The sequence below is a fragment of the Terrapene carolina genome, unplaced genomic scaffold, assembly GCF_002925995.2.
Source record: "Terrapene carolina triunguis isolate 2854851 unplaced genomic scaffold, T_m_triunguis-2.0 Scaffold34029, whole genome shotgun sequence".
In the NCBI taxonomy this organism is placed as follows: domain Eukaryota; kingdom Metazoa; phylum Chordata; order Testudines; family Emydidae; genus Terrapene; species Terrapene triunguis.
The window spans coordinates 2,040,330-2,068,097 of NW_020698380.1; the positions used below are offsets into that span (position 1 = coordinate 2,040,330).

At 39.0% G+C, this 27,768-nt stretch overlaps 1 protein-coding gene across 1 annotated transcript in view; it reads right to left on the minus strand.

Moving 5' to 3' along the window:
- LOC113405152 (kinesin-like protein KIF15) overlaps nt 1-27,768 on the minus strand; it is a 49,125-nt gene continuing 21,357 nt past the window's right edge. Inside the window, exons 17-35 of the mRNA XM_026646071.1 lie at nt 27,420-27,617; nt 26,292-26,399; nt 24,916-25,021; nt 23,614-23,779; nt 21,096-21,246; nt 19,473-19,558; nt 18,647-18,722; nt 18,271-18,357; nt 17,203-17,307; nt 15,890-16,012; nt 14,786-14,932; nt 13,534-13,638; nt 13,102-13,266; nt 12,385-12,494; nt 9,950-10,022; nt 8,062-8,099; nt 1,809-1,974; nt 902-1,033; nt 1-539 (exon numbers count right to left, since the gene is read on the minus strand). Of these exons, the coding sequence (XP_026501856.1) occupies nt 465-539; nt 902-1,033; nt 1,809-1,974; nt 8,062-8,099; nt 9,950-10,022; nt 12,385-12,494; nt 13,102-13,266; nt 13,534-13,638; nt 14,786-14,932; nt 15,890-16,012; nt 17,203-17,307; nt 18,271-18,357; nt 18,647-18,722; nt 19,473-19,558; nt 21,096-21,246; nt 23,614-23,779; nt 24,916-25,021; nt 26,292-26,399; nt 27,420-27,617 (2,217 nt within the window). The 3' untranslated portion in view covers nt 1-464. The remainder of the gene's footprint in view (nt 540-901; nt 1,034-1,808; nt 1,975-8,061; nt 8,100-9,949; nt 10,023-12,384; nt 12,495-13,101; nt 13,267-13,533; nt 13,639-14,785; nt 14,933-15,889; nt 16,013-17,202; nt 17,308-18,270; nt 18,358-18,646; nt 18,723-19,472; nt 19,559-21,095; nt 21,247-23,613; nt 23,780-24,915; nt 25,022-26,291; nt 26,400-27,419; nt 27,618-27,768) is intronic.

The following is a 27,768-nucleotide window of genomic DNA, read 5'->3' on the forward strand; positions in this document are numbered from 1 at the left end:
ACAGGCAGAAATTGTTTAGATACTAGTTGAATTTGTACCAATTACCTTTCTACAAATTGAGGTAATGTGAAAAACCCCTAGCATTAAAAAAAAAGCATTGACCTAAATTAAAGTACAAAAGGAAACAAGAAATAGAGAATGTTCCAATGAAAACTAGTAGCTTTTCCTGTACAAGCACAAAGTTGAAAGGAAAATCCTGCAGCACCTATGGATAAAGCTGTAGAACAACTTCAATAAGTGGGGGGTTAGAAAATCTGCCAGATGAGCTGAAGCAGACTGTTTCACTAAAAACCACCACCTGGCACATTACACAGACTGAAATAATTAATTATCCTGAGTACATCTGATGAAGGGCTCTAGTTAATAGTGATGAAGGACAAGCTTTACTTTTAGAACTCTCTCTTTAAAGTCTATCAACATTTTTAAATGACCACTTTTGCAAGTTTATTTGTTGTTGTGGCTGATCAAGATTCTTGACATGATTCAGATTTTTTAATTTCCTTCAAAAAGATATTTTCAACACGCAGTTTTTCAACCTCCTGTAAAGAGAGATAAATATGGTACTCAGAATTAGAAGAAAGTCTGTCTTCAAGGGATTATACTTATTCTAAGTTGTAAAAAGAAAAGTCACCTAAATGTGATGACATTAACAACTAATTTTTGCAAGCTGTACTACTTCTTTAGTGTTTTATAACTACAGGAGTAATTAAGAAAACTGAACAATACTGACATTGATGATGAAACTGACTAATTATCAATCAAACATTGTTGCATGGAATTGCAGGATGCCAGGAATAGTTAAATAGAGGAATGAGAATTCTAGTCTCCTGATCAAGCTTTTGCTTTCTGTTCTACCTCAGATCATTTATTTAATCTGTATTCTAATCTCTGGGACACATACCTCAGTAAGTTTGGCATAATCTTTCTTCAGTTTCACAAGATACTGAATCTTCTGGTTTAGGTTTTGGTGACCTACTAACTTCCCGTTCTCCACAGCGAGAAACTCTACTTGCTTCCTTAGCAAGTCCATCTCCTGTAATTAAATAATAAATTAAATATAAATGTATGTCTTTTTTTGAGGTATTCAGATTTTAAGAAAGCTGTTTCTTTTGAAATTGGCAATACTGCTACAGTAGAACCTCAGAGTTACGAACACCTCAGGAATGGAGGTTGTTTGTAACTCTGAACAAAACGTTATGATTGTTCTTTCAAAAGTTTACAACTGAACATTGACTTAATACAGCTTTGAAACTTTACTATGCAGAAGAAAAATGCTGCTTTTCCTTTTTTTTTTTAGTAGTTTACGTTTAACATAGTAGTGTACTGTATTTATTTATTTTTTGGTCTGCTGCTGTCTGATTGTGTACATCCGGTTCCAAACGAGGCATGTGGTTGACTGGTCTGTTCATAACTCTGGTGTTCATAACTCTGAGGTTCTACTGTATTTAAGTCTGTTGTAGCATATAACATACCTGTGGGTCCATCCACCAACTGATACCTACTTGTTACTCACTCTCATTGGCTACTAGACTAGATTTCTCTAGTGGACAAGTACAGTTGGCTGATCTGTATTTCAGATCGCATCTCTGCATAGAACTTCCCTTGGCATTTGATTACTACACTACGAAATATAGTTGAAATAAAAATAATCTATAAAATAAAAAGCTACATTTTGGGAGGCAGTCCTTGATTCCTTTACTGTTTGCTGGTTAATTCACAATATTGACTATTTATCATGGGTTTGTCTCCCAGTCAATGAGGTTCTACTGGATACAATTAGTGAAAGGAAGTCACTCGTTGTTTATAACCTTTTTAATTTTGTCTCTCTCTTCACAGGTTTCTTCCAGTTTTGATCTCATTTCTTCTTTTTCCTGGAATGTTTTTGACTCCAAAGCTCTTGTTCGTTCTATTTCCATGGTCATTTCAAGATAGCCACTCTCTGTGCTCTTAAGGGCATTTTTGGTCTCTGCTAATCTGCAGATATAAAAGTATTATAACACATATCAAATTAACCACGTTAATGCATTCACATCACTCCTCTATATCCCATCACATTCTTTTATTAAAAGGTCCTTTTGGCATACGTGCCCTGGTATATGTTAATAGGTACTCTTTAACATTGGTACATAACCACCATCTTCAATTGCCCGATCTTTTAAGGGTATGTCTACACTGCAATTAAAAAGCTGTGGCCGGCCTGTTCTAGCTGACTCGGGCTCGTGAGACTTGCGCTAAGAGTCTGTTTAATTGTGGTGTAGGCATTCAGACTTGGGCTGGAGTGCACACTCTAGGACTCTGCAAGGTAGGAGGACCCCAGAGCTCGGACTGCAGCCTGAGCCTGAACATCTACACCACAATTAAACAGCCCCTTAGCCTGAGACCTCGGAGCCTAAGTCAGCTTCACGGGCCAGCTGTGGTGTCTATTTGCAGTGTAGACATACTCTAGCTAGTGTCCTTCACTTGGGATTCAATGCTGGGAAAGTACTCCATTTCAAGCTTAAATTTCCAACTCTCTCAACTAAGCTAATGAAACTGGAAATGGAATCCTAGCCTACAAGAACTTCCTAGAGTGCACTTCACCCACAAAAATTCAGCACTCAGAAGGTGAACTCAGATTCTCTTATATGAAGATTATATTACTACTATATTTGATTGCATACTGGTGAACATCTCTTCACATACAGAATTTTGGCTCACAATTCATTCAGCCTGATGCTTTAAACATTCTTTTTCTCGATCACAAGACCAGAAGCAGTGCTCAGGAAACATTTTGCTCTGCCAAAACGTTTCTAGCCCTGGCAGGTTGTGAAGTGTAAGATCTTAAAATGTATGTGTTACCAATATTTCCACTGTTAATGAATATACACTTGTGAACCTATTAATGTTTTACATAAACTTAATACAGTTTCACTTCCATTTTTCCTCCCCAGAAGTCTGAGAGACTGAGTACCAGCACTGGTGCAAAAAGCAGGTCCTGTTTCCACATTCAAGAGGAGCAACAAAAGGCCTAAAGATGAGAAGAGACACCAATAGACAATATCTTTTCTGTCTTTTGTCTGATATTTTCTCCACTTAAAAGATAATTTGCAAAGGTGGAAAAAACCAGGCCTCATGCCTTATTGCTTCTTTATGATGCAATAAAAACAGCCTGAAAGGTTTGTTGGAAAAGGTGATTCCTCCCATCCCACCTTGCTTTTTACATTAGTAATTCAGGTCTTTTCTACTCTAGAAAACTCTTTGGTGACCAGAGCACTAGTAAAATATGACACTACAAGAGATAAGATTAAAAGCTGAGCATTGGAGAGGAGACAAGAATTTTTGTCTGACTGGTTAAAACACTTATTTAAATCTAGTGCTTAATGAACATGGGGGACACAAGGTGTCTTTATTAAGGATTCAGCATTTTGCCTCTTCAATTTAGGTGCAAGTGCTCACAGTACACACCCTGAGACACTTACCCACCCAAGAAATCCTCTAGCTAAGCCAGGGGATTCCAGATTTGACATTCTCTATATTTCCAAGGTTAAAAACATCAATTAGGGGAAAAAAATAGACATTCACGTCATCTTTATATATAAACAGCAAAAAAAAAACCCCAAACCCATTTTTAAAAAAAATTCTTTGCCAGTCACCTTTAATTCTTTTGGCCCACTGACACTCTTCTTGAATGTAAAAAAGGAACTGCTGATGACAGCAGGCTGCATGGGGCTTTGCTGGAAGAAGAAACCATGGAAGTGATACAAATATTGATTTTAATATTTAAACTCTAAGCAGCACCAAACTACTGTGGTCATGGGCACATTAGAAAATAAAACCAAGTTAAATAGACAAACTAGAAGTTCTATATAATGTTCAACAGCAAATACTGACAAAAACAGGAAGTGATGCATGGTTTAAAATCAGCTTCTTCTGTTTAGAATTTTGCTTCCCTCCCATTCCTGCCATTTGAAATCTGATATCACCGGAGAAGCCAATAGTCTCAAATTCCTAGAATTGGAGATTAATGGTTTACACCAGTTGGAAGATTTTAGATGAGGAACAGCAGAAATTCCACGTTTTGTGTGGGGTGGGGGTGGAGAGAGAAGTTTATGGTAATCAGAATGCTGATGTGAATGTAATGTGCAATATCTAATGTGACATCAAGGGTAGAAACAAATGCTATACACATTACTGGAAAGCTTAATTTTCCATCTCTCTAAAGGTGTATTCATTTCTAGCACTAAAGACTTAAGATATGAACATTAAATGAAGCAATTCTCTTGGTTCCTTACACCAGCAGTGTTACTTTGACACTGATTCAACTGTTGGAACCTATCTTTCTTTGTTTACATGAGCTCTGCCCTATTAAAGCAGATTTTGAAGAATATTTAGGCAAACTTGAAAACAGTTATCCATCATGTCTTGACTACTGTCCACCCAATATGCAGTGTATATGGGTTTCTAGCAGCAGGGACTAAATATGGCTCCCCCCATATTTATATGGCATAGGGCAATCTAATGGCACTCAAATAGTAAATTGTTTATTTTCATCATTCAAGCTGACCAAAGGGCAAAAATTAAGTAATTAGTACAATAAATAAATGGTGAAAAGTTAGATTTTTAAAATTCTTCAGTTTTAAATCTAATGTATTGTTTTAATTCAAGCAATAATCTAAAATAAAATATTAATTTTAACATGAGTGTCCCTAATGAGCGATAAGCTTTTTCACAAAATAAATCTAAGGCCCATATTGCAACCACTTTCTCATATGCACAGTCCCATTAAGATCAGTGGGGCTACTCACATACATTTTATGCTTCTTCATAGGACTGGCCCTCTTTTCTGAATCAAATTGACTTTGAAAAGTCTTACAAATGAACAGAAAAACTAGTTACTTACCCTGTCATAACTGTAGTTCTTTGAGATGTTGGAGTTACTGTGGATGCCACTGTAGGTATGCAAGTGCCCATGTAGGTGAGATCAGATTCTTTTTCATAGTTGCAAAGTATCAGAGGGGTAGCCATGTTAGTCTGGATCTGTAAAAAGCAACAGAGAGTCCTGTGGCACCTTTAAGACTAACAGATGTATTGGAGCATAAGCTTTCGTGGGTGAATACTCAATTTCGTCACCCACGAAAGCTTATGCTCCAATATATCTGTTAGTCTTAAAGGTGCCACAGGACACTCTGTTGCTTTTTCATAGTTGTTTCAGTTGGGTCTATATGATAGCATAAAGAGCAGAGTGGCCTTGACTCTCTCTCATTTCCCTCACAATTTGAAACCTATGTTAGCTGAGGACCTTGAAAGTGGGAATGGAGGGTGGGTTGTGGGATCCACACGGATTACAACATCCTGGAAAAATCTGTTACTATAGAGTAAGCAATTGTACTTTCTTCTCCAAGAATATGGCAGCGTGGATGCCATTGTAGGTGACTGGCAAGCAGTATCAACTTCAAGATGTTGAGAATGAGGAATGCCAGCTGCATCAAAACAAAGATCGGTGTATAGCTCTCTTCAACAAGGCATGGGATCTAGTAGCCAAATCCAGTGCACAATGCTTTACAAATGTAAACAGATTGCGCCACATAAGCAGCCTAGCAGATTTTGGATGTCAGCATGTTTAGAATAGGCCGAGGAATTTGCCTGAGCTCTGGTAGAGGCCTTGATGGACAGAGAGGGCGGTTTATTCGCCAACAGGTAATACAGATGATGGTGACTGAGTTATCCATGTAGTCATTGATATGAAATGGCCAGGTCTTTAGAATGGCCAGTTATTGCTACAAACAGGCATGTGGACAGTTGACAAGATTTAGTCGGGTCAATGTAGTAACTAAAGGGCATGAGATGTCTGAAGTGTTCAGTTTCTTCTCCCTGGGTGTGACTTAGGGAAGAACAGAGATTGCTTGATTTATGTGAAAATCAGACACCACACTGAGATTAGCTTTGCATGAGGTCTCAGAACTCCTTTGTCCTTGTGGAATGAGGTTATGGAGGTTCTGCCATGAGCACCTGAAGCTCACTCATTCTCCTGGCTGAGATAATGTCCATCAGAAGACTATTTTAAGGGTCAGATGGTGTGAGGGCTCAAAGGGCAGCCCCATCAGCTTTAGGAGGCCCTGAGGCTTCATGCTGGGCTGAGTCTGTTACTGATGGGTAAGCATGCATAAGGCCCTTAAGAAATTTCAAAACCTTCAATAGGAAAAGATTGAAAGTGACTATATCAGAAGGTGATAAACTAATATTGCCACCACATGATCAAATTGAAGGATAGTCTGGAATGTTTCCAATGCAGTAAATAATCCAGAATTTTAGGTGCAGAGGCCTGCTTTGACACTAGGCCATGTTGGATCATACATATAGAAAACCTCTTCCACTTGAAGGAGTAAGTCTTCCTTGTGGACTGTTTCATGCTAGGATCTCCTGAACATGTGAAGAGCAGTCGTTTTCCAAGGTACTCAGCTAATCAGCTGTAGAGTCACCACGTCTGGATGGAATATTTGTCCCTTCTTCAGTGACAAGTGTGGACCGCCTGTACGCCTGATTGGAAGCTGTGCTGACATGCAGGAAGTCCATCAGCCAGAACTGCTTCCACCTGTAGAGAGCTATGAGTATGAGTTTGGCTCGATCTCATCTGGCTTTGGCAATCACCCCGGGGATTAGTGGGATTGAAGCGCCATAGAGTAGCCCGTGGTTCTTTGGGCAGGGAAGGAATCTGTAGCGTTTCCCAGACCTGTCCTGTTGGATTTCCTGGTTGCTCCTCTGATTCTGGTGAGGGGGCCCTTGCTATAGTTATGCTGAGGGGGACCAGGATATTCTCCTCATGAAGATATGTGATGGGCCACAACTGCAAAACTGGTGGGATGGTGGATCCCACTATGACCAGAAGGGTCACAGTGGCAGATTGTGGGTGGCCTATCCTCTGCCAGTCTTATAGGGGTCCACGGGACTGGGTGTTCTTAGGGTATATCCTAGGGTTTTGTTACAGTCTCTCTGGTGGTGTCAGGAAACGAGAGGCCTGGAAAGAGGGAGAACTCCTCCTCTGGGAACAACAGTGCCATCTGACACAGTTGCAGTGAAGATGGTGCTGGACGAAAGGTGAGGGTGGATCCTCAAAAGCACACCTAGGCAGGAATGGATCATCAGCCCGTGCCGGATCAGTGCCAGAAGGGGCTCAGGACGAGGCAGAAGTCTCTCCACTTTCTTCCCCTAGGTCTGAGGCTATCTTCATGGATTGCTCCAAGAGATGCTATTTGAGCTTCACATCCCTGGATTTCCATATGTGGGAGGAGATGCAGCAGCAGACGGAGCATATTTTAGGGAGGTGAGCTTCCCTGAGGAAGAAAACACCTCCTATACCCATATATATATATATACGGGCATCAGGCCACTGCACAGATTTTAAATGACTGTGCAACTGCACCCTGGTGCACAGGGAGGGATGGGATATGTGTGTTTCCCTTATCATCTCTTCCATTTTTGTTTTGTTTTTTTGGAACATCCAATTAAAAGGAAGAATTTAAAAATCAAACAAGATGAGTATCTTTTCACAGGTAAGTTTGGTGTTCAGACAAAAGCCTGAGTGGATTGGACACAGTTGGGATTTCACCTTGCTGCCACAGGTGGGTAAGGAACTGAGGGAGTTTCGAGGCCACTCTGCCCTTTATGCCCCTGCATGGGAACCACAAGGAAACACAGGGTACATGCATGGTCCTAACCGATGTGGCTGGCTATGCAAGAGATTGAGCTCACATGCATGATGTGCATGCATACCCTACTGTGGAAGCCACACTGACACATACTCAAAGAACCTCATGCAGTTTCAGCATATTTCAGAGCACTTTACCTAGACAGTTGCTTTGTATCAAATGTAGAAACTGCTACTGCCACCTACTGATGAAAAATGCTAAGAACTGAATGTTTATTTTAAAAGGTAAACAGGATTTCTGGTTTTAAGCTTTTTTTGTTCACATCTTCAATGTTAGTTGGAAAATAATGTCTTTTTTTAGATGTAAGTAAATTATTTTCAGTATTTAAAGCAGTTTATGATCCAGTTTTCAGGGTGATGAAAAATATTTAACTTACTCTGATCTAATTTTCAGTATTTCTTCCATCGCTTTATTCTGAAAAAGGTTCAAAATACGAAGCGTTACATCAGTAAAATTTAGAAGTTATAACAGCATTTATATACAATTGATTATTTAACAGCAAGCTTCTTAGTCTTTTCTGACCCAGAAATAATCCTGTAACACTACTGTGGCTAATATTACCAACATTCACAGCTGACTATTAAGAGGTATGGGGTCCTTGTTATGTAAACATAATCCCTCCACTGGATGACCCACAACCAGCCAGTGCAGCTGTAAGACTGGGCTGCACTGTCTGGGAAGTGCGTAGCCAGGGCTCTTTCAGCACATGCCATGAGCAGCCTCCACTGTAACTTAATATTGCTTTCTTTGGGCAGAAACCTCAGGAGAGGAAAGTGGTACAAGCTGCAACTCCGGCCTTGTCTCCACTACGGGGCAAGTCGACCTAAGTTATGCTACTCCAGCTACATCTTTTGTTCTGTTTCATATCAATGCAAAATTTATAATTCTCGTGAATTCTAAAGGATACTGGGCCTGATTCAAATCTACCATTGCTTTTACACTGGTTTAACTTGATTGAATTCAACAACAGTAATGATTACGGCCCTACCAAATTCACAGCCATGAAAAATGTGTCATGGACCATGAAATCTGGTCTTGTGTGAGATTTTACCCTATACTGTACAGATTTCAGGGGGGAGACCAGCGTTTCTCAACTTGGGGGTCCTGACCCAAAAGGGAGCTGCAGGGGGGTCTTGGTATTGCCACCCTTACTTTTGCACTGCCTTCAGAGCTGAGTGGCCAGAGAGAGACGGCTGTTGGCCAGGTGCCAAGCTCTAATGGCAGCACCCCTCCAGCAGCAGCATAGAAGTAAGGGTGGCAATACCTTATCATGCCACCCTTACTTCTGCACTGCTGCCATCAGAGTTGTGTGGCTGGAGAGTGGCGGCTGCTGACTGAGGGCACAGCTCTGCAGAGAGCAGCACAGAAGTAAGGATGGCAATACTATGCCATCCTTACTTCTGCGCTGCTGCTGGTGGTGGCGACTCTGCCTTCAGAGCTGGGCTTCCAGCTAGCAGCCACTGCTCTCCAGCTCTGAAGGCAGTGACGCTGCCAGCAGCAGTGCAGAAGTAAGGGTAGCAGTACTGCAACCTCTCCTCTGCCCCCACAATAACCTTGCAAACCCCACCTATCACAGCTCCTTTTTGGTTCAGGATCTCTACAATTATAACACCGTGAAATTTCAGATTTAAATAGCTGAAATCATGAAATTTATGATTTTTAAAATCCTATGACCGTGAAACCGACCAAAATGGACCCTGAATTTGGTAGGGCCCTAGTACTGATGATTTACAGCAGAGTAAGAGAGGAGAATGAGAACCAGTGAGCTTGATTCATCTTCACTGGGACATGGAGGCCATGTCTACACTTACTGGGCATCGACGCTGCCGTGATCTATGCACAACGCTCTCCCATCAACTTACCTTACTCCTCTCATTCTGGTGGAGTACCTGAGTTGACTGGAGAGCACTCTGCAGTTGATTTAACGGGTCTTCACTAGACCCGCTAAATCAGCTCCTGCTGCATAGATTGCAGCAGCGTTGATCCCCGGTAAGTGTAGACATGGCCTCTATGTCCTGGTGAAGATTAATCAAGCTCAGTGGGTCTCATTCTCCTCTCTTATTCTGCTGTAAATCATCATTACTGTTGTTGAATTCAATCAAGTTAAAGCAATGTAAAAGCAATGATAGATTAAAATCAGGCCCAGTATCCTTTAGAATTCACAAGAACTATAAATTTTGCATTGATATGAAATAGAACAAAACATGAACAGCAACACTTACAACCAGCAAAACAATTGAACATCATATAAAAAGATATAATACCTTTGCTAGTCTCTCTTCAGCAATTTCTTTCTCTCTTTCTTTTAGGTGCTGAATGTCAGAGTGCTTGTGACCACTGTAGAAGTCCAAGAATGAGAATTCATCTTTCTTATGTGCAAAGGGAACCATTTATAACACAAGAGCTGCACCAGAAAAAACTAGTAATACTTGTAATTTTTTTAATGCTTGCTCAGAGTCTGATTACCATATATCACAAAATATAGTTCTGGAAGCAGTTTAAACTTTTATATTCTTAAGAGTTTTAGTTACCAAAAATACATTCTCTCCAAAAGAAAGATTTTTGCTACGTGCAGAGAAATCAGCATTTTAATTAAAAAACAGTTTCATTTAGTGTTGGTTTAAGAACAGAAGTGTCTAATACAGAGCTTTATGATAAACCTCAGGGTTTCAAGTAAACATTTTTAGCTGCCACAATTTTGATACTCCATATGGATTGCGGAAAACAACTCCCTCCTAAGAGAACTCAGTGGTCTTGCTCAGTTAAGAGGAAATGATTTTTATTCAGAATATTTAGAGACTCGTTTGAGTTTAACAGGAGATAACAAAAACACTCAAGAAACAGTTGGAAGAAAAGATAAACTATCAGAAAGTAAAAAAGTGTGTTTATTTTCCTTTCATGAGTCACTTGTGATTATCTTTAATATTTTAGAAAAATGATATGAGAAGACATATACATATACTATAGGCAGGGCTGGTAGCAAGGCCTATTATTCAGACTGCAGAAGATGTGTACAGGAAGAGAAAGGATGGTCTCACAGGGAAGGCAATTGAATCCTGCCCTGGAAATCTGAATTTCATCCCTGCCAGACTTCCTGTGTGATGCTAGTCAAGTTACTGACCTCTTGTGAAAAGTTTCTTATATATTCCTTATTTACTGTGTGCCTGATTGTGACCTTGTGATCTGATTTGCAGAAGTGCTGAGTGCTAGCAGCTGCAATTAAAGTCAATGGGAGCTGAGGTTTGAACATATTAAGTGCTACATACTTTGAAAAATCACGTCCACGTGTCTCATGTTGGGCACCCAAAATTAGTTGGTACTTGACCTTTCTCTTTGAGCCTCAGCTCCGTCTGTAAAATGGGGATGATATAATACCCTCTCAACACACATAGGGATGTTGTGAAAATAAATTAATGTTTATGAAGCAACCAGATACTATAGTGATGAGCACCACAGAAAAACCCATGAGGAAATTAATAAATCTGTCTTCAGAGCCGGGTTTGAATAGTGTGCAGTAAATGAGGCATGGGACACCACATTGCAAAATGAGGAAACAAAATATTGAATAACTGCTCATTAAGTGTGCACCATCTATTCTGTGCACCGAATGAGGCTGGGGTCCTGTGGGGGAAAAAAACAGTATACGATAATGAAAAAATGGTATCCTAATACATAGGGACACAGGAACTGAATTAAAGTTGCACAGGCATCCTTAATTCTCGGATTTCCTAACTTTTAAGTTCTTGACTTTGCAATCTTAATAATGTTCTAGTTTTTTATGTGGAAATATATCTAAAATATTCAAAGACACTTCTACAACTACTTGTCACTGTTTCAGTATTTTTGTGCCATGAACATTTGTCAGTTATAGAATTTAAATTAGAAAAACTTTGTAATATTCTAATTTTCAATGCTTTCTAATGGAAAGGCAGATTCAGGTCCTACCTTATATCCAGTTGTAAGGTGCCACACCTTTGTGTCTGACTTGTCCTTTATTACATTAAGTTTTTTCCTTAAGTGATTTATAATTAGTAGTGACAAAACCTCATATTACACTGATTTATGCTTCAAAACAACTTCATATTTAACACTTTGTAAAACCTCTAGGGGGTTCATCAAACAGAAAAACACCAGAACAAATGAAGATTTGGGAAAAAACAAACAAAAAAGTCCAAAACTAAGAGCTTAGCCTGCAGATTCAGACAAAGATCATACTTTTTACATCTAAGGGTATGAACCAGTTCGAAGCCTTTTCATCAATCATCTTTCCATTTTGCACAAAGCATAGAAACAGTTATGTTTCTTACTGTCAAAAGATGAGGTGTGGAATCCTGACTCCATTTAAGTCAATGGCAAAACTCCAATTGATGTCACTGGGACAGCATTTCATTTTGTCTATTTTTCTTAATATGGATAGTGTTTATATTCTATTACTTTTCCCAGTTAAAAGCTGCATGAACAGATAGTTAGGAGTTATAAACCTGTTTCTTTTATAACTTAATTGTTGTACTGTAATCATTTATAATTTCAAAGGCAATACTATTTACTGGCCATTAAAGCATTTCCATAAAAATAGGTTTAATTGAGTCTTCTTAGTTTAACTAGTTCTGATACAGTATGTGTAATATCATACTTGCAGTAAAGACAAAGAATTACAATTTAGTTTACATAATCACTTAAGGGTTAGGACAGCTTTTACCGGTTCTTCCTTTCTCTCTGATACTCTTCAAGCTGGCTCTGTAGGTTCCTATTATTCTCTGTTAATATCTGCATTTCCAGGCGCAGGTTTTCCAGTTCACATAACTGTCCCTAAACCAAGCAAGAAAAACACGTTATTTCAACACTACACCACAATTCTTGTTTTCGTTTCCAAGTAAACAATTTCCAGTAAAGTACAGAAGAAGGAACAAATATTCTGAAACTGTTCAATGGAAGACATAAGAAATTCTCTGTCAAGATCCTATCATGAGCATAATTTGGGGATAAGGCATTGCCCCCTTGCTCCAAACAGCAAGCCTCAGGCAGGCTCAGAATTTGCCCCCCACTCCCACCCTCCACTCCACATGCAGCCCCGTTGGCCTGACTGTAACTGCCCCCCCCCCCCAATACAGAAGTCAAACTACACCTATGGATCCCATACCAATAAGGCGTGAACAAAACTTGCTTTGCAGAAAGCCAACGTTGCTGGTATATTAGCAACAGAGATTGCAACAAAGTGATACAAGAGACTATCTTTTTTTCAATCAGCTGATTGCTCTGCTTCTTTAGAATGCTACCAGCCCAGGAAAGGAGAGGATCAAGAGCAGGCTTCCTGCATGGCAGTGCAGAGTGCCAAACACCAACCCACTAGGATAGTCTATACATTTCATATTAACTTTAACCTTAAAAACTACCTTTTCTGTTTACTTCACATTACCTTTAGCCTTAGGATTTCGTCATTTTTAGCTGTTCTTTCTTCACTTAATTCAGATACAAGATGTTCCAGAGTAATTGCAGAAGCTCTCCGATCTGCTATTTCCTGCTCCTGAGTTTCCAGGAATTTTGCCAGATTTACACCAAAATTAGGGGGAGTTTTTGGACTCTGACAAGTAAAAACAGTCATGCTGAGAAGGAGGAGTCTTCCCTATACTGCATAAGTATACATTAAAAGATTTTACTTGTTAATGCTGTGTAACTAGGAGACAAACAGCAATAATGCTGTCTACCTTACAAAACAGAAATAGGATTTCATAGACTATACAACTCTTTTCAATATACCATCACTATTTCTGTACCCCGAACACACACACATTGCTTTGCTTCTTCAGTGAAGTAAGCTACAGTACATAATTAAAATGAAATACTATACCTGTGGCAGCGCTATTGCAGCAGAGTCCACAAAACAGTCTAATTGTTGCATTTTTAGTTCATAGTCACTTTTCCTTTTTTCCAGTTCTTCTGTTTTTTTGTCCAGCTATTATAAAGCCCAATCAATTAAAATTCAGTTAGCGCTTAAAGTTCACAGAATGTTGAAAGAATTAAAGCAAAAACTAGTAGCTTGTAAGTATGCAAGTTTACTCTATATATTCTGAGTACTTAAATATATTAGACTTCACACTATGTTTTCTCGTATCAACAGTTCTTCCACATTTACTGTACCTATTGTCTTGTTCCCTTGTTGATCTCCAAGCAAACATTATTTAAAAACATTTAAACAAGGTACTATATTAGCAGCTAATCTGCTTCTTTTTGGCTAGCATTCAGCCTCACTCTACTTAGGGTACGTACACAACACAATGAAAATCAAGCTGCGGTGTATAGTTACATGTGTCAGTGAAAGGATCTGGCAGGGGAAGGCAGCGGGGAAACACTCTGGCAGTGGGGAGCTTCCAGAGCCTTTCCCTACTGCCTCCTCTTGCCAGAGCCTTTCTCTGTTGCCAGAGTCTTTCCCTGTGGTGGGGAAAGGCTCCAGCAGGACATTACAGTGTAGATGAGGGAAGCACTGTTTGGGCGAATGGAAACCCGTACAAGGTACATAGAGAGAGTGCTCATGTGTCTCTTTACTCACCTAAGCAGTGCCTCACTATCTACATTACTACTAATACTCGTGTTAGGGGAGTGTGCAGTGTATGTACTCTGCACACTGCTGTAAGGAGCATGCAGGACAGATGTACCCTAAGGTAGATGGATATTTGTGCTCCAAAATATATTAGGGGTGACTTCAAATCACCCTCTTACTTTGTATCATTTAGACAGCTCATCAGTTACCCCCATGATACTATCCACAAACAAACTATCACATATGACAAGGAGGAAAAAGAAAACCCCGTTTTGTATTGTTCAGACTTCAGGTTGCTTTGTCTTTATTTCCACTCTCATGTAAAATCAAAGCCTTCAGAATTAACACTTGTGCTAGCTTGGGACTCCCCATTAGCAAGGTTGTAAAGCTTATCCAGACCTTTGTTCAAAATCCTTTAAATTATCACTGTCTAATGCAGTGAGAAATAGATTGTTAACAAAAAGCAACCAGTTAGGGAACTGTGGGTAGATGGCAATGTATGATGTAAGTCTCTCAAAAAAATGAATAGCTGACTCTTTAGGAGGAACTTCCTAAATTTTACCTGTTCCTTAAGTTCCTGAATTAAAGCTTCTTTCTTTACTAAGTCTTCTTGTGCACACTGAAGCAACACTGCATGTTTTTTAGAAGCCTCTGTTAACTTGCTTAGCTGCTCAGTGGTATGGTTCAGGTCTTCATACAGGAGCTCTATCTGTTTTATTTAAATGGACAAACAAATGTAGGAACAGCGAAATAAACAGAAATAAAATACCTGCTTTGGAGTAAAGTGGTGTACAGTAATGGTTTATTAATTACAAGGGTCCCTTTCCCTCTACCTTTTTTTTTTTTTGTTTAAATAAAGGTCAGAACTAAAGTAAATATTCACCTCACAAAGACATGGTAATATAGACCCCAAATTAGTTAAGGTCTAAAGTGAAGTCTGCAATCTTATACTATTCCCTAGATCGCTCGCATAGTGGAGATCTATTTGCAGAGGAAGGGAGGTTTGAGAGGTGAACAGTTTGTTCTGGTAGATGCAGGAATGGCGCTAAGTTGCAGAATAGAGGTACTATGTATACTCTTGGGGGAATTCTGCACCACTGTGTGTGCGCATAATTCATGTCCCCCGCAGATTTCTTTGCTTCCCTGCCGAAAAATGGCTGACAGGGAAGCAAAGGGAACCTGCAAGAGCAGTCACGCACCACTCCCTAGTTGCGCAGGTACATCATTTCAAGCACCCAGAGCAGCCGGTGGAGAAGTAAATCACTGCAAGGCTGGGGACACCCCAGCCAATGGCTCCTACCCTGAGCCAGGATCAGCTGCTAGTCCCAGCTGAGCTGGAGGCAGGAGAGGACGGACCTTCCTCTTCCCGTGCAAGGAATGGCTGTGGCTGTGTCAGACCCACCCCCAGAAACTTCCCCCAAGCTGCAGGAAGCTCAGCATCCTCTTCTACTTTCTGCCCCCATCACTCCTCAGCTGCGGGAGGAGGGGTCACAGTACAGGGAGCTGCTCCCCATCCACCCAACCCCCGTGCATCAGGACCTCCCATACCCAGACATCTCCAAGTGAGGTTAAATTCCATGTAAATACTTTAAACAAAAAATCAAATACGTCCAACTCATCTGTAGCAGAAACAATCACAATAAGGTACTAATGTTAGCACTCTTACATTAACTTTATCAGCTGCCTGTTTTCTCTCCAAGGCTTCTCTCAGCTCTTCAATCTGCCTTTCCTGATCCTCTATGATTGCTTTGTTTTTGTCTTTTGCAGCCAGGGCAGAATTATACTTCCACTAAGAAAACAGCAAAGTTAAGTTTTAGGACTATGACAATGCAAGCAAGATATCAAAGAAAATTGCTAAAAGCAACTCAGCTGATGGATCTTGGGATCTTGAGATGACAGAACTATAAAATACTGTTTAGAGAATTGTCTGAAGGTCCAGTGAATAGAAGTGTTACTGCTTGCTAAGTCCCACAAACTAAGGTTTTGCATCAGAACTAAAACTCAGATTATAAATTCAATGTCATCTGACTATTTTAAGATCATATCTATTAGTGATAGTCATGCCTTGTTCCTTTCCTAGAACTGTTAATATCCTGTGTGACCATGGGTCAGTCAAAGGCTCTACCTCTAGCATTTGTAAAACAGGTATAATGCTAACCTACCTCATAAGGGTGTTGTGAATAAATGTGTTTGGAAAGTACTTTGAGATCTTCCATGAAGATTGCAATGAGAAAACTATTTCCTATAGGATAAGTGTGTATGCTGGATGTACCTGATGTAATATGCACACAGAAAAATTATAGTTCATATTCTGAAGTTGTATGTTCATTTCTATGCTGGGTCCTTTTGGGTTCACAGTACATGTCAAATACTGAATGTGTTGCTGTATCAGTTTGCAATAAAACAAAGTATAAAAGACTGCAAGACCTCTGTTTAAAAAAAAAAGCACACTGTAAAGCAAAAGACAAAAGTCTCACAGCTTCAGTGAGAAAGCACAATTTAGTAAGTAAGGGCCCACCTCCTGCAAGTACTTATGCAAGCAAATAACTTTATTATAAGAATCTTATTGAGTCATGTGTGCTTGCAAGACTGGAACCTAGGAGTTGTCTCATAACTACAGTTTCTTTCTACAAATGAACTCAGTGACTTCAGCTTCATTTACTGATCTCTCAAACCACCAATTTCTCAACAAAATTAAACATGAATGTGTCAACTGATTGAAGCTCACAGGAACTGAGTAGGTCCAGTAAGAGAAATGTCTGTCTACTCACCATGTGGAAAAAGTTCAGTTTCCAAGACCACACTAGGCATAAACTGCTCAGAAGAATATAACAAAAATTGAAAGAAACTCACCCTACAGCAAATTACGCTGTTCCACATTTATGATAAAATATGTAATTGAAAGTGTTCAGCCTGGCATTCCATTCCATTTTTGTGATACCCAACATTGCCCCACATCTTTTCAAAAACGGAACATACATTTACGTCCTCCAGCTCTCTTGTCAGTCCATCAATGGATTCTGTCTTGTGACTAATAGATGTCCTAAGCTCCTGGATCTGGCTCATCAAGTCAGATACAACCTCCTGCAAAAGAAGAAAAATGTTGAACCCCAATTTCACTGAACTTTGTCACTATTTAAATAATTTTTGCTTAGCCCATATTTCACTTTGAACGAAGAAAATATTTGGAATTTTTTTTTAATTACTTTGATTAGAGTGTGAAGGAAGAGTACAATTTTTGATGTTAAAAAGCACCTTTCTTTACCCTAAGGTTTCAGACAAGAGTTAAATAGCTTATTTACTATTCCAAGGTTAAAAGGAAAAAGACTATTTTGTAGTAAAACTGTTTAGTTCCACTCTGATCCTCTTCTGGTAGAAGGTTATGAATGTTGCTGTAAGAAGCAGGTGGAAACTTAATGGAGTGAGTCATCTTCAAGAAACCATTACTGGACTCTGGATTTAGTGTGGCAGTTCCCTCCAACCCCACCCAATCTCCCTAAGTTTTTCCTTTGTTATGAAAGCAGAGCAAGTCAGGAATTGATTGACCATCCATGACAATGAGTTCCCATATAATTTCTTAAATGTATGTTACATTCAATGATAAAAGTTATTCACCAAAGGAGCTTTCAGAAAACTGGGGTAGCTATCTTAAATGAAACATGGATTGATTTTACTGACAAGAATTACAGTGAGATTCTTACTGTGTCATTCCTATGGTTTATAATTTCAATTCCTCAGCAGATAAGCCTGACTAGAAACTCCCTGTCAATCAACAGGTGATACGTTCATGACCTTGTGTTAGCTGTTTTGTCCAGCAGACAGCACAACTCCCTTTTGTCTTCCCTCTCCAGCTGTCCCCTTATATCTCCACCGTTTTCTCTGGCATTGTGCCAGCCTTCTTTCCCCAGCTGTCTTGGAGACCCTGTGCCAGATGTATGAGAGCTTTTTTCACCTATTATCACAGTTAGGAAGGGCTTGGCTTCCAGCTCTGCTGCAAAGAAGTCAATTTCTTTCAGAACTTGTGAACCAACAATAAAAAGTAACTACCTTGTCAGCAGTTTTAGTCTTCTCCAGAGAAGCAATAACCTCTTCGGCAGCAGCCAGATTCTGTTCTAATTTTTGCAACTTTGCTTCCTGGAAGAAACTTTATTTAAGTTATGGAAAAAGCCCTCAATTATCTCTTATGTACATTTAGTATAAACGTAACACTAGGAATAACGCAAGAGAGACAGCTGTACTGCTTAATATGCTGGAGGGGCTAAAAGGTATCATAGTAGTTAAAAAGCAACTGTGATTCCTGAGACTTGAAAGCACTGAATTTGTTTTGCTATTAAACTTTAAACAGTTAGTTTAATAAAAGTTCTATTGCCATTAATATACAGGAAATCCAAGAAAACCCAATTGTCAAAATGTGCTTTTATACCTGCTGCTCACATCGTGTCACCATTTCAGAGGACTGTTTTTCCAGCTGTACATTTTCAAGTACTTTCAAGAGTTCTCTAGAAGAGAAGGAATATTCTTCTTGTAAGAGACTTAATCAAAACATAAGAAAAGACAGCTTGAACAAGGAACTAACTATGTAGGCTGGCCTTGGGTCCCATTTAGTTCTAAAGGTTCTTTCACTACCAGCTGATTAATGCTATTAAAAAAACTAATGGTTCAGCTTGCAGCCATACATTGCAGCTGATGCTAGACCTTTCACATACAAAAGAACATTTTTATAATGAAACTGTTCATTAAAAATAATTAAAAAGAAGAAGTAGTGCTGTCTTTAGTGGGTAAAGACACTGACTAAAAATTCATCAAGTAATCATCGCTATACTGCCTGGGGACAAAAATCTCTAACAAGCTTTTCTGAATGGGTGTTTTCAGGTGAACTTAAGGTGTTATTGTTGCCTTATTGGTTTCTTATTGTTTTCTCTTTTTAGAAAGAGAACGGATATCTTAGATACTAAAACATTTTTCTCTTTATATCAAGAGATAGATAATGGCAATTACAAAATACATGAAAAGATACACCATGCATAGTGATTTCAGATATTTAAAGAACTCACCAGTCTTTGGGCCAAATTCATTCCTGGCAGTTAACTCAGAGGTGAAGATTTTCCACAGCAATGCATTTAGAAGGTTTGCATTTTTATTTTTGGAAAAAGAAATGTATTTCATAGCAAGAGCTACAAAAAAATGAAGCTTAGCATAGAATGAAACCATTGACTTCAACTGGAAATCAAACCCACAACACCACTCACTTTGAATTGTTTTCTTTGTCTTCTTGTAATTGCATTGTTAGTTTTTGATTACGTCCTTTTTCTGTTTCCAAAAGTTCCAAAAGATTCTAAAACACATAATATAATTTTTTATAACATTCTGTTTGAAGTGTATCGATAAAAATATTTTAAACTCTTCTGTTAAGAGGCCTTTGGATATCTGGTACTAACATATATATAATAATAATATAATATTTATAAAAAAATAATTTAAAACCAAAAGATTAGAAAGGAGGAAGAAAAAATAAAATAACACTCAAAATGCTACATAAAGCATACACAAAACAGAAACAAAGAGTTCTTGAACCATGCCCTGAATAATTCTAAAGGTAAACTCTAGTGCATGCTGACAAGTCAGCAATTCTAGTGCCAACCACCTCAGTTGTCATTATGAGAGATAGCAGACCTATGGTTAGATAGGATCCTAAATTATTTAAGACTTAAGGGGCACAAATTAACACAATTTTCAATTTAGGTTTTAATTTTTTTCAGTTGTAATACTAAACAGTGTTATTTTTAAAAAGGAATGTATAGTTTCCAGTCTGTCAGTTATTTCTTTAAATGCCAAAAGAGAGACCTTGAAACAAGTATGCTGATCAGGTAGCCAGCATACAATGCAGAAAGGAGGCAAAAGCATTTACAAAAGCCCTTGAGCAGCCTTGTTGCTGTGTTCTGCAATCACTGAAGTCTGTGAAAGGTTTTCAAGGAAAGCAGCAACTAGATGGCAGGACAGTGATCTAACATCAAGAAGTAATAAATAACTATGACAAGACCATTATTGCCAATGTATAAAAGCACCAACTTTCAAATATTTCAGAGATGCCACTTTTAGCCAGAATTGAAATCTAAATCTCCAGGGTATTCCTCCCAATATTCATCTCAAAAGCAATGCCCAGTTTCTTTACCAACTAGCCCATCTTAATCAAGACCTGTCAAATGATAATGATTTCTTTGGTAGACAACAGAAATTTAGCATAATGTGATTGGATGTCTTCTTATAACCAATGGTTTCAAGAATCGGCTGGAAAATTAAATAAACTTCTGGAAGTAACACCTTCAGATAGGACCACTATCAAAATAGTGAATTTTTTTGGCCCAACATTGGTAATGTCATTTTAATGAGATGAGTTACATAATTTGATTAAATGAGAGGTGCGATTATCAGGGCTGGCTCTAGGCACCAGCAAAACAAGCTGGTGCTTGGGGCGGCACATTTTTAGGGGCAGCATGGCCGGCGCCAGAATGCCGCCCCTAAAAATGTGTCCCGGCCGCCCTAGCTCACCTCCGCTGCTGCTGCCACTCGCGCGCCGCAGCCACTCGGAGTCTCCCCCTCCCTCCCAGGCTCTCAATCCTGGGAGGGAGGGGGAGATCTTGAGCGGCCGTGGTGCGGGCGCCGCTTCTCCCCCTCCCTCCTAGGCTTGAGAGCCTGGGGGGAGGAGGCAGGGCTGGGGATTTGGGGAAGGGGCGGAGTTGAGGCGGGGCCGGGGTAATTTAAAAACGGGGGGGGGGGGGGGGGGGGGCGCCCAAATTTTTTTTGTTTTGGGGGGGGAAAATCCTAGAGCCGGCCCTGGCGATTATACTGTGTAACAGGTTTGGCTTTCTTACATGAAGCTCGGTTTTCAGTGCTTCACTTTCTTGTTTGTTGTCTTCCAGCTGTTGCTTCAGCTGATCTGTTTCAAACTTCATTACTTCCTGTAAATTGTCATAGTCATCCTGCAGACTTGATTTTCCTTCAAGAATCTTTTCATGTTCTAGCCTTCAATAAAATTTTTTTTTGACATTATTAGAAAACAAGAATTTGTACTGGACAATAAAAATAATTATATTTTAAAAGCTATAAATAATCTACAGAGTGCAGTCTTGTTTTATAAAAAATGGATGTCATGTCAAGACTTACAGGCTTTGGTTATGTTATTTTTATCACAACTCCCAAAATATTAAGTGACACCTCAAGTGTTTTAAGCAGGGCTTTGGAGCGGAGCCCGGAGCTGGAGCGCGGACCAGTAGGTTTTTGCCTGGAGCTGGAGCAGAGCAATTCAAAAATTTAATTGCTCCAAATCCCTGGTTTTTAGGGGCATTGGTGGAGATAGTGGGAGAGAGGCTGTGATGGTTTGGACGTACAGCCACTGCTGCTTTCCTCTAAAAAGAGCCAAGATTTACACCCTTCAAGGGGAGGGATAGCTCAGTGGTTCGAGCACTGGCCTGCTAAACTAGGGTTGTGAGTTCAATCCTTGAGGGGGCCACTTAGGGATCTGGGGCAAAAAATCAGTACTTGGTCCTGCTAGTGAAGGCAGGGGGCTGGACTCGATGACCTTTCGAGGTCCCTTCCAGTTCTAGGAGATAGGTTTTAAGTGATACTTCAGTCACCATCAGTCATTGTTTATCTGCTGATGGTAGTGATTAACATATTAACATTCACCCATGTTTATTCAGTTACATTCTCTCTTACCCATGTATAGGTTATTTGTCTCACAAGAGCTTTCTGCATATTGTATAGCTTGATTTGTTTTCTTTTAAACTGTTAGCTTGAGGAATATTTAGGTCACTTAATACTTATAAAGGTTAAAAGTAAAAAATTAGAGGGGCTATGCACCTGCTGACAAAGGTTACGAAACATAAAACGAATACAGAGCTGGTAGATTGGTATTTACTAGAGCACCTCTAAAAGGGTCAGTCTCTTAATATTTAATTAGGCACAACAGTGAAACCATGTCATCAGTTTTGATGCATGGTTCTCCGTCTTCAATATATTGCTTAGAAGATGTCACATGCCACATAAGATGTAATCCCAATAGGATGCAATAATGCAGTCAAGACCACTTGTCATCTTGCTTAATGGAAAAGATTTCCCATGCACTGAAATTGTGTTACTTTAGTGCAAATGTGCCTGTTTAATATCACTTGCTATTGAATGATAAATAAAATCTTACCAGTTTCCTGCTCCTAATAGCACTTAATGTCAATTATAGCATGTAGTACAGAAAGATTTTCAATCCTGAATTGCCAACCTTTGAACAAACTGATTTTAAATATATGTTTTCATTTTAGTTATATGGATTTTTCGATGCACACAACAATGTGAAGCAGTGACATCATGGGCAAACTAGAGCGAGGCTTTTAATTTTAGCATTAAAGAATTGAAAAAAAAAAAAAACAGGCTTCCTCAGCAAATTCACTCTACTTAAGGGAGGTCAGAACGTTTACTGGAAAAATCACAAGTACAGTAGAACCTCAAAGATACGAACACCAGAGTTATGGACTGACCAGTCAATGGGACACCATGTGAAACTGGAAGTAACCAATCAGGCAGCAGCAGCAGACAAATAAATAAATAAATAAATGAAAGAAAAAAAGCAATACTGTACTGTGCCTGTATTGCATCTTAAAGGTAGGCACATTTGGGCTGCCTGTCCCTCCCCCTCCCCCACGAGGGGCAGCCACTTACAGCAAGATGCTGGGGCTGCCAGCCCAAGGCAGCTGGAGCCAGCTGAGCAGAAGCAGCACTGGGGTCTGCGCTTTCATCCCTGCCAGCCCTCACCCCCACTGGAAGGAGGACAGGGATACACTGTTTTTACTTCCCCTCCCTGGGGAGGGGGACACACTGTTTTCTCTCTCTCTCACACACACACACACACACACACACACACACATCCAGGGGAGGGAGACAAGCTTGCAGACTCAGGCCAGCACTCAGTAGGGAGCTCAGCTGCTGCTGAAGCCTGGCCTAGAGTGTCAGCTACTGAGCCTGAACTGCACTTTGTTCAGAGTTACGAACATTTGAGAGTTACGGACTACCTCCATTCCCAAGGTGTCCGTAACTCTGAGATTCTACTGCAAAGGAAAAATTCTATGGGCACAAATGTTGAAATTAAGGAGGCTTCCCTGTAGTCTCTGTTAATTTCACCACCTTTTTTCCCTATCTTCTAAATATACAGGAAATAGTTGAGCCTGTAAAAGCAGTGTGTGTATGTACCAAAAAATACAGTGGTTAACTTGAGCTCTGCTTTATAGGAATGATTATTTACAGTGAAAGTTAGCACATATTAGCATAGAATTAAGAATCTGGATGCACTCTCATGTGGAAGGCTTAGAAACTTCCACTGAGAAGGAACTGACCACATACCTAACATTATCCAGTTGGAGTTGTACATCCATATGTCTCATAGAGAGTTGACTCATTTCCTTCTCTTGATTTTCTCTGAAGGTGTTATACTCCATCTTTACAACAGACAGCTCCTTGTCTGCAGACTGCAGGACAATGCGTAAGTCATGGACTTCACTTTTTAATACTGTCAAAAACATGCAGAAATGTATGAAGTTTTGTTAATTTATAAAAATGCTCACTTGCAGATGCAATATCGGGGATGTTGAAAAATCTTATGTGAAAATTAAACAAAACTACATACAACTCTCAGTAAAAATGGCCATTTCCTCAAAAAACTGTGGGGAAAAAAACTTAAGGAGAAAAAAAAGAGGTAAAGAAGGGTCAGTGAAGTACTGACTTGTAGAAAAAGTGTACACAGAATCAAAAGGATGCTAGGAGGGGGGCATGTAATTGTAAGTCAGAATTGTAAACTAAATGCATGTTAACCCAATTTAATTTTATAGGCACTGTAATCTTGAGAGTAGATTTAGAATTTGCTTATTGTTTAAGTGTTCTCACATTTTACTGTATTTTAAAAAGTCATCTTAAGTAGGTTCACCTGTTTACCACACTTGTGAGTTTTAAATATTCTAAGCTAATCATGTATGAGAAGTATGGAAAAAGAAAAGTCCAACAGCTTCTATATTAGTTGTATCAGGAAAATGAGTTCAAACATTACTATATTTCTAGTTGTCTAACCAATCTAACTGGAAATGTTAAAAATATATAGGTATGCTAGGTCTATGCCCTCAGAATATAATGCAGGCATTCTAGTAGATAGACACCAGTGGGAGTTAAGACAAGTGAAGACATTTTTTAAAAACTTAAAATGATAGAAGGGAACAAATAAGAAGGAAGGTTAAAACTTGCTCCTGAATTTGGGACTGTAGCTTGGTAGAATGATCGTGCGCCCTTTTCCTTTTTATTATTTTAAATTATTTTAACCTTCTAAAACAATATTCCATATTCACTTAGGATGAATCGTCTCCTTCCATTGTCTATAACTGGAGAGCCTGTGATATAGAGGAGGTCAGAGTAGATGATCTGGCGGCCTTTTCTGACCTTAAACTCTATGACCAACTATGCAGGTTGATCAAGAGTGGACAGGAAAAATTACTCCTAGGACAGAAAATATATATATATATATATATATATATATATATATATATATATATAATTAATTACACAACCAAAGCAGTTATTCGGTGTTTGTCATAGTAGCTTCAAAACATTAAACCTCTTGAGAAATTCACACAGCATTTCAGTGCTACACAGACTTACTATCAGTCTTGCTTTGAGTGTCTTGAAGTTGTGTTTTGAGAAACGTGATCTGTCCAAGAAGCTCCTGCTGTTCTTTATTCCAGTCACTTCTTTCTGATGAGAATAGCTTTAGAAGAGAAATAAAATTTAAAAATGGAAGGGGAGTATAGGAGCGTATAAATCATAGTTGAAATAATAGAAATATTTTTATGTGTTGTGTATTTTCCAGCTCTGACTATGTAAAATGCATTTCTCTGTATGCTGAGAAAGTTATTTTGGATATTTATAATCAAACCAATCACATGAGTCCTGAACATTCAAGTGTGTTATGGTTGTGAATAGCTTAGTAAACTGGAAGCCCATAGAGCAAGAAGAACTATTGAGGTAATTGAGGAAGCAAACTGAGATAAAAAAGGACCTATCAGCCTCACTTTAAGTACCCTTCACCTGACAATTTTGAACTTCATATCTGCTCCCAAGCTGAAGTAATGGAAGCATGGGGGAAGACTGATGCTCTTCTCTGTCAATCCCATCTTCCCTTTGCCACACTAATCTTTTCTACTCTTCCACTACAACTCCCACTATACCACAAAGAGAGCATGTTATCCACTTTATGGCATTACCCTAAAATCTATACCTTAATTTTACTGTGAGATCACCATTTATAAGCTCTGCCTATCAACAAAAGTGAATTGTATAACTCAGTGGAATAATTCCTCACACCTAAATTGCGTATTTTGTCTTCAGTGAACTCTACAATCTTCCCAAACCCATAATGAGATAGATAACCACTTTAGGGAGGTAAGGGGGCTGAAGAGATTAAGTGACTTAACTCAGTCACAGATAGGGGTGCTGTATCGTATGTGTTACACAGTGCATTGTGCATATATTGCAGAAAAATATTCCACACAACTGTTTTAGTTTTGGTTAGCTAGGCTGGGTAGATCCACAAATAGAAAAAAGAAAGAAAGAGGACCTGTAAACTTTATATATAGTAATGACACTTTTGTTCGTTCACAGCTAGAACTAGGTGTATTTTTAGCACTGCAAAATTTTAGGGAAAATATTTTTTGAGACAACTGGTAATTTACCACACATCATGAAATTGGGCAAAAAACATCACCCGTAGGTATCTTGGGTGCCTCGCCATTTATACTTTTCCTCTATGATCAAGCAGCTTTAAATATTTCAAAATAAGTTTTAGAAAGCACCGATGCTGGCTGTTGTCTAGCTGGTCTTTCTGCTCAGTTCTGGTGTTATAATTTTAGCAGTTTTGCCTCTTAAAATTCCAAGTAATTCACTAAAGAGGGGCCAGAAAATAGTTGAGAAATGTGACTGATATTCACATCTTTTGTATATACTCTCTCACGAAAAACTGATTTACACAGCTACCTCACCTCCTGCATTTGTGCAGAATGATGCTCCAGTTTATCAATATGTTGCTGAAGTTTTATGTTCTTACTTTCTTCCTCATCCAGCTTGATTTGAAGAGTGCTCAGTTGTTCCTGTACCATGGCAGACATGCATAATTAGAAAGCTTCTCTTTCAGTTATTTTCATATGGCATATGGTCAGACCTTCTGTGTACACCAAATACAAAAATCTTGACTATTTTAAGTCTTTATGGCTTGAAGCAAGGACATTCAGAAAGATAACTATTGGTTTATCAGTACCACAGATCTCTGGGAAATCCCTCAAAGCAAAATACAAACCTGGGACCCAATCCTGCAAACATGCACATTCTTAACTTTAAGTATGTGTGTATAAGTTTAAATGGAGGGACCTGATCCATCAAATTGCTCTTCAGAATAGACAAAAATGGACTAGAGATTTCTGGGAATATCTGTGAGATATCTGAAATGTTTGAGGGCAGTTCAGCAAGGAATTCTGTTATATACAAGTTTTCGTATTAATGAAAATAGAGCCACATTATCAAGATTATCTCAGAAACTTTGCTTTGCTCTTCTATGGCAAAAGCATCTCTTTTCAGGAAATTTAAAAGAAGGATAAAAGTACTGAGGTTTTACACAGTTTTAAACAGGTTCTCAAATAATGCAGTCTCTTCTACCTTTGAACTAAGCCACAGTTTTGAATGATGGTGGCCCCTCTGCCTGAGTATCCCTGTGATTGAACAGTTTGGATTGAGTATTCAGGTTTAAATGCCCTGGAGTGTGCCATTTCTGCTAAACTAAGACTTCTCACAAAATATAAATGAATAATATGTAGATAGAGAAAATGCATAACAAGTTTGAATTAAAATATCCAACTCTCTTAGTGGAGTTTACACTGGAAATGCTAAAGGTGCATCAGTACAGCATAGCATGCTACTAGGCATTACAATAATTTACTAAAATATTTATTAAACATTTACTTTGGTTTTATAAGTGAATTGTTAGATTAAAACCAAAGTTATTTTTGGTGAAAAGATGATATTACTCAATGGACTATCAAAACATGCTTTTGTAAAAAACACAAAAACAAAAAAAACCCAATTACATATGCACTTCCACTCTTCTGAAGATTTACCTGCACCATTCTGAGCTCCTCAGCAATGGCCTCATAAGCTTGTTCATTCATCTCCGGAGGAACTGGCTCATTGAAAATATTATCCACCACCTCCCCAGAACTCTGAATATCCATGGAATCACAGACAAAGATTTCAGGGCTTATTCGTGGCACCAGACGAGACCTTAGTTGGTAAGCCTTTGTCGGAGTAGTCATGCTCTGTTGCAGAAATTATGAAGGAAGCATTAGTTTAAATATAAAATAGCCACAGATTATAGTTAAGGCTAAGATTTTGTCACAGATATTTATAGTAAAAATCATAGACAGGTCACAGGCTTCCATGAATTTTTCTTTATTGCCCGTGACCTGT